Genomic DNA, 17,729 nt, shown 5'->3' on the forward strand with positions numbered 1-17,729 from the left:
GCCTCCCCAAACTGCCTTGTGTCTTAAACGTGGATGCATCCTTTCCCAACCCCACAAAACACCCAAGCAATAAACTTCTGAGAGAGACAGTCACACGCTGAGCATCATCCCATTTCCAAAGCTGTAACCCCCTGATCTTCATCACAGCACAGAGCCAAATCTTTTGCTATAGGACCACAATCTCCCATGAGACCACTTCAACAGTGGTTTACTAGCATCTCCCAGCAGCCGAATGCCACCTGAGCAGAAAGTCCACCTTACCATGGGTTGAGCTGTCAGCCAGGACATGTAGCCATGTGAATGTAAGGAGGAGGTGGTGGTGAAAGCTGCCTGCTCTAACTTTTCAGCTGCTCTATTTACTCACTTTAAGGGGAGGGAAGAAAAAAAAAAAAACATTGGAGGAAGTAATGTTCCTCTCCCAAGTTGCACTGCAAAACATTCTTGGTAGACATGGAAACCCCTGGCAGGCTGCCATCGCTTGGCCAGTCTCCACATTAAATTTCAGCGAGCTACTCAACACTTGAATGGCTTTTAGAGAATTTAAAGGGAAACGGCAGCTGCAGGCGGGTGATGTGGCTGCCGTTCCCTATAGGCAAGCGTTAGGGGTGTTCCTGGATTTGCCTTCAGCTCTGCGGGAAAGCTCGTCATGCTTCTTCTTCGGTACAGGGCAGGCAAGTTATGACGGAGCCAGCTGAAAACAAATGCAGCGTCCTCATTTCTCCAACAAAGGAGGGTTCCTAGCCACAGTCTGCAGGAACTGAGGGCAGCCTTCAAAATACCTAAAGGGGGACTGCAAAGATGAAGGGAAAAACTTTTCACCACACTCTGGGGATTAAACTGCAGCCAAAGGTATTTAAGAAGATCCATTCCTTCTTTCTCTTGGCTCCCCCCTCTCCTGTCTCCCAGCTCTCCTCCCCCACCCTGGGGCTTCCCCATTTTTGCTCATGGTTGGGCTGAAGAGCGATGGGGAACTGGGAGCCTGGGCTCCCTAGAAATCTCTAAACACTTGTGAGAGCAGGCAGGCACGTGAGCTCGGGACCTCACTGCTCTGGGAGAAGAGCAAGGAGAGCAGAGAAAGCCTGGAAGTGATTGTTGGATGGCACGGGGGCTCTGGGGTGGTTGGACAGAGATGATCCCACACTTGGGCAGGAAAAAAGACCCTCCATCTTACCCCAAATCCCTTATTCCCACTCATTCAGGAACATGCCTTCTGCATGGCAAAGGCTTATTTCTCTCCAAATGCTGTAACCCTGCCCAATGCCCATCACCAAGGCTTCAATGTCCTTTGAAGCCCATGGAGGAAGGGAAGCGGCGTGTACCCAGCAGAATGAGCAGTGTAACAGCTGTGACGTGCGCAGAAGTTACCACTGCTCCAGCCTCAGATTTCTGTCAGCAGTGCCTGCAAACAAGTTTACCACAAGTAAGTGAGCACGAGCACACGTGGGACGCACAACTTCTCTCTTCAGGGCCCCTCATAAATTTGCCTTAGAAACCTTGTTAAGAAATCCCAGCTACTTGACAGACATCACTATCAATAAAGCCAAAACAAAGCAAGGACACTCACTTCCCAGCTCTCTTCTTACATGCTCAGTGTATTTCCAGGAGACCAGACTCTGAGTCCCCCATGGCTCTTCATTCATTTGCCCATCACTCCAAATGCAGGCAGATAGAAAAGAAGCCCCAAGGTGGGGCAGATGAGACAGGCAAGAGCCACATCCCCTTTCAGTGGTTTGACCCCAGGGCCTTTTGCTGCCATGCTGAGCAAACTCCCACAGATGAACACTGCAGCATTCTCCAAAATGGCATCATCACAGTTTTGCGTAGCAACAACGCCAGCACCGCAGTGATTGGCGAGGTGACATGTTTAGCAAGAGCCACATTTCATTTATTTCCCAAGAGGATGCAAAAAGGCACAAGCTATAAATAGGAAGATGACAAGTTTCACAGTTATCCAGTGAGGGGTCATCACTGGTTGGGGGGTGTAGAGAAAAAGACAACTATTTCCCCTCTCTCCGCAAAGCCTACTTCCTCACTGTTGCTAAATTCAGGAGTTTTGTAATACTGGTTTTTTGTTTTGTTGTTTTTTTTTTTTCTTCTCTACAAAATATCCAGCGATGGCTTAGATCACCAAACTAGATGTTTGCATATAAAGAGGGTTTTTGTCCTCCTTGTCATGAAAAAACCTCTAACAAAATAAAAAAAAACCCTCTGAAAACTCAAAGGAATAGAAGGCCAATATGAAATCTTATAATTCAAAACCCCAGCAGGAGATTCTGCTCTGACCTACTCCAGGTATTTTCAACTTGTCCCAAGGAAAGAAGTTGAAATGAAATTACAAAATGCTGGAAGGTCTGGAGTCTGCAGAAATCTTTTTTTTTTTTTTTTTTTTTTTTTTTTGACCCATATATAGAATAAGAAATCTGGAGGTTGGGGGAAAAAAAAAAAAAAAAAAGCGATCAGGTTTGTTTGTGCTATTTTTGCATAACTCTTGGCACAAATGTTTTCCAGCAGTGGTTTGATGACACAGCAGGCCTGGCTCATGAGCACACAGAGTAGATAACTCCCCATCAGCCGCAGGAAAGTCACAGTCTAACTTGCTCGGTGCATTAAAAAACAAAATAAAATTCCCCAAACCCCACACGTCTTGAGAACCCACAAATAAAAGGATTGGAGCAGTGTTGAACTCCCAGTTTATGGGCAAGGCACTAGTAATAAACTGCACTCCGGAAATAGCAGCCCAGAGGCTTAGGGAGCTTATATTGTGTTTGACCCAGGGCACAGCAGTTGCATTTCCGTAAGCTTCTCTAAGCAGACTAGTATAGTGCTTCCACGGGGTTTTCTAAAAAGAAGCAGCAGGAGTGGAGCCCAGTTGGCTGTGGATTTATGCCCCGTGGTTGCATTCACTGGTGTCTAACAAGATGCTAACCAAAGCTTCCCACGGCTCAGCTTGTCATAACATCTCTGACGAGCATGGATCCTCTGGTGTCCAGCAAGAATTGTCCACATACTATCCTTCTTCCTTCCACGGGCACTACAACAGATTTAATTTTTTTCCCAACTGCACATAAACTCAGTATCTCCTGGACCTTGGCCAATGTCAGCTGAATTAAAAACAAGAGCAAAGTTTTAGAAGTCCAGAGGAGGAAGGTAGAGCAGAGGGAAGAGGAGAGTGGCAAGCAAAGAATCATGTCCAAAAGTCCCATTTCCTTAAGAAATCAAGCTGAAAACCATTAAAACCAGCTCATTGTCCACATACTATCCTTCCTTCCACGGGCACTACAACTGATTTAATTTTTTTACCCAACAGCACACTTTTTTAAAAACTGAAATGCACAGAAACTCAGTATCTCCCAGACCTTGGCCAATTTCAGCTGAATTAAAACAAAAGCGAAGTTTTAGAAGTCCAGAGGAGGAAGGTAGGGAGGGGGAGGGTGGAGGGAGGAGGAGGGTGGCAAGCAAAGTATCATGTCCAAAAGTCCCATTCCCTTAAGAAATCAAGCTGAAAAACATTAAAACCAGCTGGGTGAACCACTGCTTAGGATCTGAGCTGAGACTGGATTTTCATCGGCGAAAGGAGGACCAAGCTGCACGACTTTTGAGGCAGATGCATAATTCCCGGCCTCGATGCTGCCACCATCTGTTGCCTGCCGATGAGACCTCATAACACAGCATCCCGCCTTCCTTTTCCACTGCACCGAATACTTAACCTCGATTTTCTGAGCACACAGTTTTCCATCATCTCATGCGTGGCCACACAGCAGTCACCACGTTAAGTCTGCAGTGAACACGAATGCAGCAGAGAACTGAATGGCTGCTTTTCCTCCCAAGCAACGCACGTGTTGGCATCATTCCACCTCCCTCTAATCTTCACATTCTGATGGGTAATGCAAACCTTAAAACCTAGCCTATTTAAGTTTGTAAAATATTAATTTGCTATAAGGTTCTTTTTCTTTAAATTGTGCTTAGTTCTCTAAAAGTGCTAGAACACAGTAGCAGAAGTGACTAGATCATCCTAGACCTCATTGATTGTTTTCTTGCCTAAAATTCCAGACTTCCTCCAGGAAAGGATACTACAAGAAATTATGAGCATGGGAGAATACAGTAAACCTGGTTCATCCCATCACTCTCCTTCTGACTGTCATTTTCACCCCATGACCGAAGGTTTTGTTTGCTCCTTGGCAGAAGGACAGAACAGATTAGAGTCCCATTGCTCCCTCAAACCCTTAAGATATGCTTTCCCTATCCATCTGATTCAGATAATTTTTGGGAGTCCCTCGAGCAGAGCTGAGCTGGAGATGGTGGCCTTGAAGTTTTAGCTTCTACATCTTGCTATGCACATCCTCTTTCTGCTTCCTTCACAGATCTAGTCTGGGTGAAGTTGCAGACTGTAGCAACGCATCCACAAGATCCTTCAGGGATGGATGATGCTTTTAAAATCCCAAGATGTGAAATACTCATCTCTAGTAACTCTGGACTCTGCTAGTATAGGGTAGCTATGATGCTGATGATGCATCAGCTTGGCTTACAGCCCTTTTTCATTAGGGGCAGAGAATTCTCTCAACAGGCCAGGAGGAAAACAAGAGCAAGAAGAGAGCTGGAATCAGTCAGGCAGCTGTAGGAAAAAAAAAAAAAAAAAAAAAAAAAAAAAGTGGTCTTAACGAGTAAACCGTCTTCCTCTGAGGAAGCAGCAAGAGCTCTGAGTGCTCCTTTGCTCCCCCTGTCCCCCCTCTTCATGAAGCCCAGCTTGAGGAACAGCAGATCAGCCTGTAAGCGACACCAGTCTAATTAATTAATGACTCCCTTGCGTCAGCTCCGTGGCTGCTGGGTTAGAAAGGAAGGCAGTAAAAGAAGGGCCAGGACAGCATGCGACTGCTGCTGGTAAATGCTGAACGCTGCTGAGAGCTGGCTGGGTTATACATAACCTCCCCTGCTTTGGGCTGCGGCACAGAAGTCGGAGATACACTGGGAGGAGAAGATGGCGTGGGATCCACCCTTGCAGCATCCTCTCTCCTGGGTGAGGTCTTCCTCCCTCCTTTTGTCCTGCTCGAGAGCTGCCATGGCACAGTTAATCGAGGTAAGGAGCAACTTGATTTACAGACTGGGGGTCCAGGGGTGTCCAGGAATGTGTCATTTCCATGCATGTTACCCAAGAAGAACAGGTAGGGGCAGGCAGGAGGGAATTTAAGGTGGCTCCAAGGAGTTTGGAGGCTTCTCTGGGAGATGCTTTTTGCCTTCTACAGGCCCAGCACTAGGAAGAAGATGCTTTTAAATGCCAATAGCTGCTGCTGAGGACGGTCAGCACTTAAAGGCTGCTTTTAAGCCCCAAAGAGGGCTTGACAAAGCACAAAGGGCCAAAGTCACAACAAGCATTTACTAGCCCAGTACTGCATGCACAACAAGTGCTCCACATCAGAGGCTCAGGGAGAGAAGAGAAGGACGAGGAATGACCAGGTTGATCCTGCCCCTGGATGTACCTGTCCAAGATAAAAGTTTGGGCTGCATTTTAATTCTTCTGCCTTTTCTAATTTCCTCTAGTTCAGCAAAAACATTAACTTTTGAGGTGAGGTTCCTCACCCAGAGCTCAGTTTCAGAGCTTCCCCCTGAGGATGACTATGAGCTCGCATGGCCCCAGCTCCCTACAGCAAGGCTGGAATGAACCAGGAGGGACAAGCAGCTTCACAGCCCAGGGCTACGCCCTGGCAACAGTTAGAACTTATTGCCAGTAGTTTCAGAAGGGAGAATCCTGCCTGAAAGGACAGCCCCCCCACCCCCTGAATTACAGATGCCAAAAATTCCGCAGCCCAGCCATTTTCAACCTGTTCATTGTTTTTCCCAAGGCCTGAACCATGTTAGAGGCAGCTGCTGTGTTGGTCAGAGCCCCGGTGCTGCAGTGCTGATGAGCAGCATGTTTCTGCAGCAGACCTTGCTTTGCTCAGACTTCTGGGTTTACCTAAACTGCTCAAAAACGCACCCGTGCAGGTATAACTATGTTAAGGGCTCTGATGGGCTAGCATAAAAAAAGGGTTGGGTTTTTTTTTCAATGTTTTAAAACCCTGCATCCCTGGCTGCCCTGCCTCTCACCTGGCCTTGCACCAAGCCAGGCCTGATCTCTACAGTTTTTAGTCTGCAGATTTAAGCAGTTCATCACCAACACATCAGAGACAATTACAGCTGTGCTGAGTTCACATCCCCACCTCATGGTCCATCTTTGCACTGACCCTCTGGCTGTGTCATCTTTACTTCATTCAGGATTTTGAAATAAGTTTTACCAATACATCCTGTCTGACCATGATATAACCACCCCAGCAAGGCAAACAGGAACCTAAAACTCAGTTACAAACTCATCCACACTGCTGTAGGTTGTTGGGTTTTTTTCTTTCACCTTTTTCCAAGCTGTTCAGCCTAAAGCTGTTCTCAAGGTGACAAGCGAGGCAGAACTTTCTCTTACAGTGCACATTTCACAAAGCATGCTTCACTGAACCCTAGGCAACATGCAGGCACAGCATCCAGCCCACCAAGAAGATGTTCTCTTTCATTCTGTTTCAGACACACACTTTACAGGAATTCTCCTCATGCCAAAGCAAAACAAAGATAAACGGCAAAACCACAAAAATTGCTATAAAGCAGCTGTAATTTTATGGTCTGCTTTACTTATACAAGATTTTCTTGAAAACTTTTCTACTTTTTATAGCCATGTCAGGGGCAGCAAATGTCATCTTGGAAACACAAACTGCTTGGGGCAGGTTAACTACCAGGTATCCAAAAATGAGATTAGTAGAACAGTCAGTTTCTGTATTTCTAAAAGCAGATGAATTACAGGCTGCTCTGAAGCTCTGCAAGCACTTTTTTTTTTTTGGTTTGTTTGTTTCAAATAATTATCCAATGTAGTTATCCTGAATAATTCAATTTATGCTAAGCCAGCCTTCCAAAGCAAACCGAGAGAGCTCAAAGGGACTTGACATCAGAGCATTTCAGTGAGCTAAAACCAAAAAAGAAAAACATTCCCACCCCCCTAAAAAACAAAACAAAACAAAACAAAACCAAACCCCAACCAACCAACAACCAACCAACCCCAAAATGTCACCAAAACCCCCCACACAATAAGGAGAAGTAAAGAAACATGGAGATGCTCTTGTTTAATGGTGTTCAAGTGTTTTCAAATGTGCAGATTCATGTACACTTTTCCACTTAGGAGCAAAGAGGCTCTGACTACTGATTTTAGTTATATTGACAAAAAGCTTTCCTCTTTCATAGAACTTTTGGAAGAATTCTTAGTGCCCCAGGGTTAAAAGTTAATTGTCTAAGGATTAGCAAGCTACCCTGGTACTGGGTAAATTTGGAATTAGCTCCATGGGCTGCCCTGGACACTGCCCCTTCAGTACGCCAGGAGCCCTCCTGTAAGGTGCTGGGAGATGCTCCTGTAAGGGACCACCTGCACCTCACACGGAGCCATGGATTCTTCCCGAGGAGCCCCTTGCCCAACTTCAGTTGTAATTTGTGAAGATACACACCCATGTAGCTCTACCTAGGCACCCCTCAGTGCCTCCATATACTGACTTTTAAAATCCATTCACATGCTCAGACATTAGCAGGTGCTAGATAAATACCTAGAAGACTGGGAAAAGACTCCTTTCCAGTGTCACACCAAAGCTCTAGCACCAAGAAAAATGAAGAATAAAGAGCACAACTTTGGCTTTTTTTTCCTCCTCTTGCACAGGACTGCTCAGAAAATGCATTTAACTCTCATAAAATAATACCCACTACATGGAATGCATATAGCACTGACCCATTCCTTAGCTTTCCATCTTCCCCATCATTTGTCCAAGACCCTCAGCTTGAATGAAGTCTGCATTTCAATAGTCACACACAGTTTACACAGGGAAGGAGGGACAAGGCCATAACATAATTCATACTACTACCGTTTTTCTCCATCAGACCTTCGACATGCTTCAGGGATGCTCTGGAAATAGAATCAGGAGAAGTTATAGAGAGGGAGGAACATCAACATTTCCAGTGCCTCTAGAACAGAAATTTCCTCTTATAAAGGCCAATATAAACACCATCACTTTTTAGATTTGGCCTTCTTTTGGGCCAGGGCTGAAAATTAGCACTGTAAGGTTTTATGACTGTTTTGTAATCAGTTTAAGGGATAGTCTGCTCTGCAGCGTAACAGTTAAACCATCAGGACTTTGCTTTGGGAAAGCACAGGGAAATCTCTGTGTTTATTTCAGCCACTTTATTGATACTAAGGAATGATAAACCAGCTGGAATGGACCACATTTCCCCAATCATCTCCATATGGTTCATTATTGAGTTCCTTATTCTCATAATTATCTTCTCATTCCTATTCCAAGGCTTTTCTCAGCCCTCTTTTAATTTACCTGGGTTTTCTCTTTTGTTATAAAATTTTCAGTCTGTCTGCAGGTACCTAAAGGAGGAGATCAGGCTGGATAAAAATAAATGTAAAAAATAAATAGCAGTCTGAAAAGCGGGCCTTTGGAAACCCCACTGTTTTATAAGAGAGGTCTACTTTGTTTTGGCAGAATTTAGGCCCATCAGCCTCCTGGGTTATCACAGGGTGCTCTGGCCTCAGATGTCATGCATTCTTCATTCATCATGGAGAAAAAAATCAGGGTGACCCGATCAGGATAATGTGCATCAGGTCAGCTCTTAAAAGACTTCACCAAGGGTGAAGTTAGACCCTGGGATGGGAAGGCACATCAGGTGTTCAGGATGTAGCATCTGGTCTAGTCAACAATCCCCTTATGTAGTCAATTCTGCATCTGTCGGACCTTTATTAAGCTCTTGGTCTTTGGAATAGAGTTTGGGGCTTGCTATTCAGGAGATTAAACTCTGTCCTAGGATGTCAAAAGAAGGATCTCTTCAGAAGCTTTATCAGACCAGAAAAATATGCCTCTTCTCTCTATCAAGATAGGAATTAAAGATGCTTCTGGTCTCCCATCAATTCTAGCTTGGACTTCTTGGAAAAGCTACAACATAAAGGTTTTCAGATGTTTTCCAAGTCCTTTCACTTTCAAATTGCCATCTAGACAAATGATATATTTGATACACAGGGTGTTAAGTGGGGTTCAGTTTATACTACACTTAGAAATATATTGTTGTGCTCAAGGGACAGCAACCCTCATATGTAGCCTGCAAGTAAATATGATTGATGTGATGCTGTATACAATAGTCTAAAAAATGTTCATGTGTAGTTGTAGTTTAAAGGAAGACAGGTAAAATTACTGTGTAGTTATAGTGGACTCCTGAGGTTGATTTCCCATGTGGATGCATAGATTTGAATCAATAGCTGACAAAAAAAAAAAAAAGAACAAACAAGAAAATAATTGTTCAGGAGGACATAGACAAGCAACATACATAATGATTTGAAAAGTGTTAGCTTTAAAAATGGCATCTTTAAGGAGGATACCAGTATTTTGGGTCAGCTAGATTCAAAATATTAAAGAAAATTATAAAAGCCAATTTCCAGAAAATTCCTTGTCATGGTCTGTCTGAAGAGACAGGCTCGAGAGAGAGAGATGGAGACTATAGAGGGTACAAAGTCACTGGACCCTCACAGACCCAATCCCACATAAATGTTAAGGAAAGACTTACACACGTGCCCAGAGAATTTCAGTTATTTGAAGAGAGATTGCATCTATAAACTAAATCCATCGTCTCTGCTAATAGACAACTATCCTAAGTGTTACAGCTATGCTAAAGAGGCTTTTGTGTGATTGCTGCCATTCTCAGATGAAAACAGGCATCAGGTTTCAATCTGAAACTGTTGTTCACAGGACTACGAAATGATAAAGGTATGAAAAAAATGAGGTTCCTGTTGGGAACTAGGAAGGCTGGAGGTCTGAGCCCACATGTGGGGTGCCTTGGGCCATTAAACTAACATTGACAGTTCCCAACTACGTCATATCCCTCAGCACTAAGTCAACCCAACTCTTAAACACCTCCAGGGATGGGGACTCCCCCCTGCCCTGGGCAGCCCATTCCAACGCCCAACAGCCCCTTCTGCAAAGAAATCCTTCCTAATATCTAGTCTAAACCTTCCCTGGCACAACTTAAGGCCATTCCCTCTTGTTCTATCACTTACTACTTGGTTAAAGAGACTCATCCCCCCTCTCTGCACCCTCCTGGCAGGGAGTTGCAGAGGGCCAGGAGGTCTCCCCTCAGCCTCCTCTTCTCCAGACTGAACCCCCCCAGTTCCCTCAGCCGCTCCCATCAGACCTGTGCTCCAGACCCTGCACCAGCTCCGTTGCCCTTCTCTGGACACGCTCGAGGCATTCAATGGCCTTTTTGGGGTGAGGGGCCCAAAACTGAACCCACTCATCGAGGGGTGGCCTCACCAGTGCCGAGCACAGGGCTCAGATCCCTTCCCTGTCCCTGCTGGCCACACTGGTGCTGATGTAAAATACACAATGCTTGACCTGTGAAGCCACAAATCAGTTATCATTACTGTACTTTCAGTGTTGCGTCTGGACTCTGCCAGGGTTACCCCACCAGTGCAGAGGATTTTGATGACCTCACTAGATAAGTTTTGCCTGTATGGATGTCCACTGTCAGATTGTCCATCTCCTTCTTGTTAGTTGGAAGGAGGGGAAGAGAGGGAGTGTGTATGTGTATCTATCTAAAGCTCAGTCCTCCTGAGCCACCTGTGGCCTTTAGATATGCAATTAGGAATAAACATTGTTAGTTTTTCAAAGCCCAGTCACACTGAAGGCAAAGCAGTAACACCAGTCAAGCCTAATTAGAAGAAGTATTTAAAAAACGAAAAAAAGAAAAGCAGCGAAAAAAAAGAGAGAAAAGCAGCGAAAAAAAAAGAGAAAAGCAGCGAAAAAAAAAAGAGAAAAGCAGCGAAAAAAAAAAAGAGAAAAGCAGCGAAAAAAAAAAGAAAAGCAGCGAAAAAAAAGAGAAAAGCAGCGAAAAAAAAGAGAAAAGCAGCGAAAAAAAAAGAGAAAAGCAGCGAAAAAAAAGAGAAAAGCAGCGAAAAAAAAAAAGCACCCTTCAAAAGGCAAATAAAATTTTCTCCAGCAGCTGTCTCTTTTTCCACTGGAGATGAAACCCCCCCACCATCACCACTGACAGTTTCTGCCTGCCTTAAAATGAATCTAAATCAAAGCAATCACCTTTGAGTTGGGTTTTGTTTGGGTTTGGTTTTGGTTTTGTTTATTTCCAGTTAGAAGAGCCAATGTCAAACTGTTCTGACCTAAAAATGCAACTTGTCGGGCAATGATTTAATGTTTTGGGGTTTAAGTAGAGGTTTTACAGCCCTGAGTGTCCAATGTCAGTCCAGATCCAGCTCCTTACAAAGTAGTTTTTCCTCCTCACAGCCCTTGCTGCAAAGGTGATTCCTGCACACAAGGCAGAGATTCTTTCTTCAGTGCAACTCCGAGACATGCTGGGATAGGGAAAATATGCCCGGGCCCCACCACACCTGGGAACATGTCATCCAGTGGGGCTCAGTGGCCAAGTCCTTGGCATAGTCCAGTCTTCAGTGGAAGCAGTTGTGCCTCCACAGCTAAGGAAACCTGCCATGGTGGCTAATAAAACAGAAGAAAGGCCAGGGTATCATGAGCATAGTCCAGCCTTGGCTCCTACTTTAGATTCCCCCAAGCCAGCAGTAGTCTGAAGCATTGGGAGCCCAAAGCATGGGGAAGTAATAGACTATCAGCCCCTGTTCTAGCCCCTTCCAGGGAGCCACTTGATACTTAGGACACCCCCAAAATCCCCTTTCTCTCTTCTCTGCTCCTGCTCCCAGAGATCAAGCAAAGAATTTGATGTCGAGGGCAGGATTTACCTGCTCTAAATTGGCCATCTAGAAACTGGACACCCAAATCTGAGCTAGTCACTGTAGGCTCCACTAATAATCACTGTAGTCATTTATTCATCAGATCTAGATAGGTTTCCTCAATGGGATGAAGAGCCCTATGTAAGTGCCACTTTCAGATATAAATACCCCTGGAATAACTAGTTTAGGCTTAACTACTTGTATCACACATTTTTAAGCACCTAAGTAAGGTTAAATGCTTTTTCTTTAGAGGGAGAGATTTAGCCTGAAGGTTAAGACATATTTTTTGTGTCTACAGTATTGGCATCAACAAGTAATCCAGGTGTTTCAGCTTCCATGGGAGATATAGTGAATTCAGTCAGAGGCTAAGGAGCTATTCCACTGTCATCTAAGAGACACCCCAATCAACCGTACCTATTTGGTCTCAATCTTCTTTAATGGTATTGGCTAGGAGTTGCTTTCACTTTCCTACACATAGCAATCTAATCCCATTTTAGGCACTGTGCTGCACTCCACCTGCTTCCAGAGAGTGCAGGCCTTCCAAAAATGTTACATGGAATATTTACCAAGACTTACATCATTGCCTCCTTTACATTTATGTTTAGGCTACTAAACTAAGCCATAAGTTTCTCTTTTATAGAACATGATTATATACTCTTTCAGCCCAGAGCCTCCTTGTTATTCTTTTCTGCTCAATTGCATTTCCTCCTGGAGCCCCAACTTTTTTCATATTCCTATAGGCACTGCCTAGACACGTAAGTGGTAGCAACATTGCAGTGAGGTTAACTTCAAGTTCATTTACATAATTGTCTTTGATATAGTCTCATCTGCTTGCCTTCAAAAATCTTTCCCTGTTGAATTATGAACCGAGTGTTGCTAATGCTGCTTCTCGTCTGCATTTTCTCTGTTCCTAACAGCTTTCTTCATCTAAAGATGACTCCTCTGAAGGCTGACATCTTTTTTTTCAGAAGTCTTTCCTGCCTCCAGTCTTCTGGAATCTTTTGTTTAGTGCAGCTGCTTTGGGTAGACAAAGCAATGCTGTTTGTCTTCATACCAAATGTAACCTCTTCATCCATCTTCCACTCCTGGACCACATTGGTGGCCAAGGTTCACGCTTGATTGAACTGGGTTATTTTTTTCCCTCAGGGCTGCATAAGAACCGCTTTGCACGGTTTCATCTCTGTTGCATTTCATCTCCCTATATCTTTTCTTTCTGTCCCTGATGCAATCATTCAGTTATCTTGACATTTATTGCCGAGCACAAATCAGTAACTCCAGATCTTGACATGTATTCCCATGTACAAATCAACACCTCCAATTCTTTACATTTATTGCCAAGCACAAATCAGCACTTCCGATTTCTTGAAGCTGTTAAGAATTACTTTCATTAAGATGTTTTTCCCTCCTGCTGTACATACCATCTCCAAAATCTAAGAGGATCAGATGTGGGCCAGTGTTGCATCTTTCAACCCACTTAAGAGTTTGGACACCTTGTCTGGTCAACACATGTAGTAATGCAAATGTAGACATCTGCTACCAAGTCCCAATGCACGTGCACAGGCAGTTGCCATAGATGAGCTTATAGGTGGTAATTTACTAAGCTGTGGTATCTTGACCATGACACTACAGTAATTTCACTGCATACTTTAGCCACAGCATTCCACACTCACTCTAAGAATATGAAGAAAAGTTACAGTGATTAGATCAAAGTATCTACATGAACAGTCAGGACTCCGTGGCGGTCTTGCTTCATGCTTTTTCCCTCTGCACTTTTGTCTTAAAGATGCAATATATTTTGCTGCTTTATGTACTGTTTCACTTCAAGAACTTTTGGGAAAGCAAGAGAAGTGGCAGAGATCCTTAACACTGCTTCTTCCCTCCAGTGCAAGTTCAGCCTTGTTTAAGGTTATGCTGTTCCTCATCCACAACTTCCTCCAGAATTGATGATAAACAGGTAGCAAGTGCTCTGATCACTAGCCTTCCTGATACTGATGGTAAGCACATGCTTCTGTAGTGATCCTGAGTCTCAGGCTGCCCTCCTCTTGAGGCACATAATTGCTGTAGCACGCAATATTTCAGCACATCCCTTTCCTTTCTGTCTATTTACATCATCCCCATCTTTTTACTAGCCCAAGAGTTTATCATTCCTTCAAGACTTAGACTGGAGAACATTTAAGTATCAAAATAATGCCTACTACGTGTTCCAGCTCTACATAAATTGTGCAGCAGTCAGAGCAGGATCCTGCAAGCCATTCCAGAGCTATTGATCCATGCTGTCATCTTGAGAATAATTTTTAATTTTCCATCTCAGCTACTCCACTTCGTACTGGTAATATTACTCCCATTGGACAATGATTATGCATTTAAGTGCTTTGAGATCCCCAGAGCAAAGAGACACTGGACTGAGAGACACTAACACTGGAAAGTTCAGCATGGACATCTGGTCCTACAGCTGTGTATGCTGTAGAAAACCAGTACCATCACTTCCAAGCCATGGAGCTGAAGGTGAGTCTTGTTCCCTCACCTTCAGATCTGCAATTAGCAATCTTGTTTACTTTATTTTATTCTGGATTATTTGAGGACATAATATTTATTCTTACTGCTAATTAACTAGCAACTGTAAAGTAAAACAACCCACTGAAGATCATCAGGTTCTGGTGTGTGACATAAGCCATGGCTGGTCATGAGACAGGAAACCAGGTTACACACCCCACAAGAGGTTGCTTTCCACAGTCATAGGCAGGGAATTATACCCACAGCATGTGTCTCTTCAGAATAGACCCTCTTGAGGAAAACACACTTCTTGGATTAGAGTAATGCTGCAGACTCTCTCTTGTCTTGGGACTATTTGTAACAGACCACCACTCACAGTGTGTGTTCCAGCATAAGGAGGGAGGGAAGGGAGGACCACTAGAAGTGTGCAAGGCTCAGCTGAGCAGGCAGTACGTGCATGAAAACCTCCAGAGCTGCAGCTCCCCTCCCTGTACTACTCCCTATACTCCTAAGAGCAGTCTGGAGCAATAGCTACTGTCAACCTTACACCTCCAGTCATTTACCGAACTAACCCTTCACCTCTGCTCCCATCTGATATAATCTTGGCAGGACTAACACCAACCATGTCCCTATTTGTCTCTTTTACCTTCTGGATGTGCACTTAAGACTTAACCAGATATGCAGAGTTCCAGCAGAAGACCCACGATTTCCTTTTCTCACCAGTTTTCCTCTTAACATCTGGCTCCCTTTCCCAGTTGTCTATCAGAGACAAGTCTGGCTGAAAAACCCCATGATTTGGAGGGCTGAGCATCACAAAGTGGCAAATCATGGCAACTACTGCAAATGAAGTGTCTCTTGTGAATCAGATTGAGGCTACCTAGAGGTTAACTCCAAGATTAGTAGTAAGGAAGGAAAGCTGAATCCAAAGCAGGAAATAAACTTAGATCTCTGGGGTAAGTACTTCTAATTAGACAAAATTTTCGGAACCTAAAATGATGCCCTGACCACTACCCAGGGCTGTTGCCTACTGCAGCTTCTTCAATTTCTTTTATTTGTTGCTGAATGCTTTTTAAGGAGTAGAAAGAAATCCCACAGTTGAAAAGGAAGATCTTTCAGTGTCAAGTATCACAGACTCCTACCTCTTTTGATTGTCCCAGATACCTCTACAAAACCACACTACTCTGGCCAGACATTCTTCATCCCTTAGTTCACCTGTATCAATTCTGGGTTTTGAACACTAGGTGCCCCATGGCCAGTCCCTGCACTATGGGAGAAGGCTGGCTGTCACAAATTGCGATGAAGTGGGGCCAGGTGGTGCTGAGTAGCCAAGACAGCTTGGAAGAGACAGACAGGCTCAGACAGCAGTCCTGTTCACCACAGATGGATTCTCAATAGGATGCCCCTGGGAGACAAAGCACATCAGACACGGCAGGAAGCATCCTTCATTAGGAAGAGACGAAAATATGGTTTGTATTGCACAAATAGGCAAGTAAATGGAGAGCAGCTCCAGCTCTAATTCATTCTGTGGTATCAGCTGTGTTTTAACACCACTTTCATGGGCTGAGAAGGGAAGGGCACTGCTCGGAATGAGATGTGCCGCTTTAGGAGATTTCCCCTCCCCCCCAAAGCAAAGTGTTTTCAGCTTTGATCAAGAGGCTATTGCCAGTTCAGGTCAGGTCCTACATTCAGATATAAGGCAATGAGGGTGTTTTGCTAACAACCCTTCTGAAAGGTTCACTAGCAGGTTTTAACTCCATGATTTGCTGCACCACAACACATCATAACATGAAGTTCATCAGCAGTGGGAGGTTGTTAACCTCTGATTTTCTAAGACATGAGCCAAGAGAAAAAATGCTGCCTGCTGGTGTGTGACCTTACCGTATCATCACTGCACTGGGACCACAGGAGTTGGTCTAGAAAACTTGTTTCACTGGTAACATTTGTGCTCTCAACACACCTGTGAAATGTGTTGAATCCCATTTCGGAGATGGGGAACTGAGGCACAGAAGAACTAAGGAAAGGATCTTCAGTGAGGCTTAGGCACCTTGTTTGTCCAACATTTAGCTACTATGGAGGCCATCAGGTCCTTGTCCCGTTTCTATCTAAATGGTCACTCCAGAGAAGTTTATTCTACCAAAGGCAGGTATCTGTAGAGCTGATTGACCCAGACTATCCCATAGATGTTGAGGATTTACTCAATAGTCAGTGGAGCTGAGGTTGTGATTCGCCTCATCTGAAGTACTAATCAAATCACCACTAGACCACATAAGGAAAGCTCACAGCATCTTCACAAGATAAGGCTCACATTATTTTTTTTTTTCCACCTGTTTTCTAATTCCCCCCTTACACTTAACCTTTAGAGCCTTTTGAGGAAGTGGAAACTAGAGTGCTGTTCATGTTTCATCAAACCCACTCCCCCCTTTACCCAAATCACCTCTCTTTTGGTGGACATGCAGGAAATTATCACATCTTTTCTGACCTTCGATACATTACAGCCACAGAATTTAATTCAAAGACCTTCTTAGCCTGAATAACCTGATGTAATTTTCTGAATATGAACCAGACTAATGCAACACGTACAAAACAATTTAGAAGCAGGCTTCTTTAGTCAATCTTGTCACTAGTGACTCAAAATACAGAAGCAAGACTGCAAAGAAAAGGTACTATTTTGAAGAAAAATACCAGAAGTCTTTAACTTATTTTTCTTACATTTCATTTTAATTCATTACTGATTCAAGGCTTGTTTAATGGAGGACAACAGTAAAATATTTACTTCCCCAAAACAAATATAAATTGAAAGAAAAAGTGCACTATCAGCTAGGAAATATCAACTTAATTGTAAAAATATATTTTTAAGAAATAAAGGCATTTGTTATCATTTTTCCTACTTAAATTATTTCCCAGATCACAACATATATATATATATATATATATATATATATATATATGTGTCCCTTCCAGCCCAAACGATTCTAAGATTCTATGATTTTTCCTTGCATTTCATTAAATCTGACATCTGTGCTTTCTGATACTAACCTTACAGGGTTAAAGCATCACGATTGAAACCCCACTACTTAAATGTGACTCAAATAACCATCTTATTCAGCTTTGCTGGTTTTACAACTAGAGAAGATGCTGTGTGGGAATTGCTGCCCACATATTGTGCTGCCTTTCAAGCATCCTTCAACTCCTCATTTCTCAGCAATAATGGGATTTAAATCAAGTGTCCTTTTTGATCTTATAAATGAGCCCCAGTATCTGTCCCTGTACCAAAACCGCATGTCATTTGCCTTCCAAATATCTCAGAGCAAAGTTAGGGGAGCAGAAATGTTCCTCTGTTACTCCTGGAGAAACTGAGGCACCGGGTGCTCATACAACATGCGGCAGACAGTGAAAGGTGTAAATCTGAGAATTCCTGGTTTTGTCTTGTACCGAC

The 17,729-nt window shown here is 43.7% G+C and overlaps 2 protein-coding genes across 3 annotated transcripts in view; one reads left to right on the forward strand and one right to left on the reverse strand.

Moving 5' to 3' along the window:
• The window catches only part of ALS2CL (ALS2 C-terminal like), a 52,997-nt gene extending 52,620 nt beyond the window's left edge, over window positions 1–377 (reverse strand). Inside the window, exon 1 of one of the 2 annotated variants that reach the window (XM_026842430.1) lies at window positions 262–377. In XM_026842430.1, coding sequence (XP_026698231.1) covers window positions 262–288 — 27 coding nt within the window. In that variant the 5' untranslated portion in view covers window positions 289–377. The remainder of the gene's footprint in view (window positions 1–261) is intronic. The other variant, XM_026842428.1, reaches the window with a different exon arrangement.
• Window positions 378–4,722: 4,345 nt separating this feature from the next.
• The window catches only part of TMIE (transmembrane inner ear), a 38,673-nt gene continuing 25,666 nt past the window's right edge, over window positions 4,723–17,729 (forward strand). Inside the window, exon 1 of the mRNA XM_026843740.1 lies at window positions 4,723–5,074. Within this exon, the coding sequence (XP_026699541.1) occupies window positions 4,976–5,074 (99 nt within the window). The 5' untranslated portion in view covers window positions 4,723–4,975. The remainder of the gene's footprint in view (window positions 5,075–17,729) is intronic.

This window comes from Athene cunicularia, assembly GCF_003259725.1.
Source record: "Athene cunicularia isolate RWA chromosome 2 unlocalized genomic scaffold, athCun1 chr2_part1, whole genome shotgun sequence".
Lineage (NCBI taxonomy): Eukaryota > Metazoa > Chordata > Aves > Strigiformes > Strigidae > Athene > Athene cunicularia.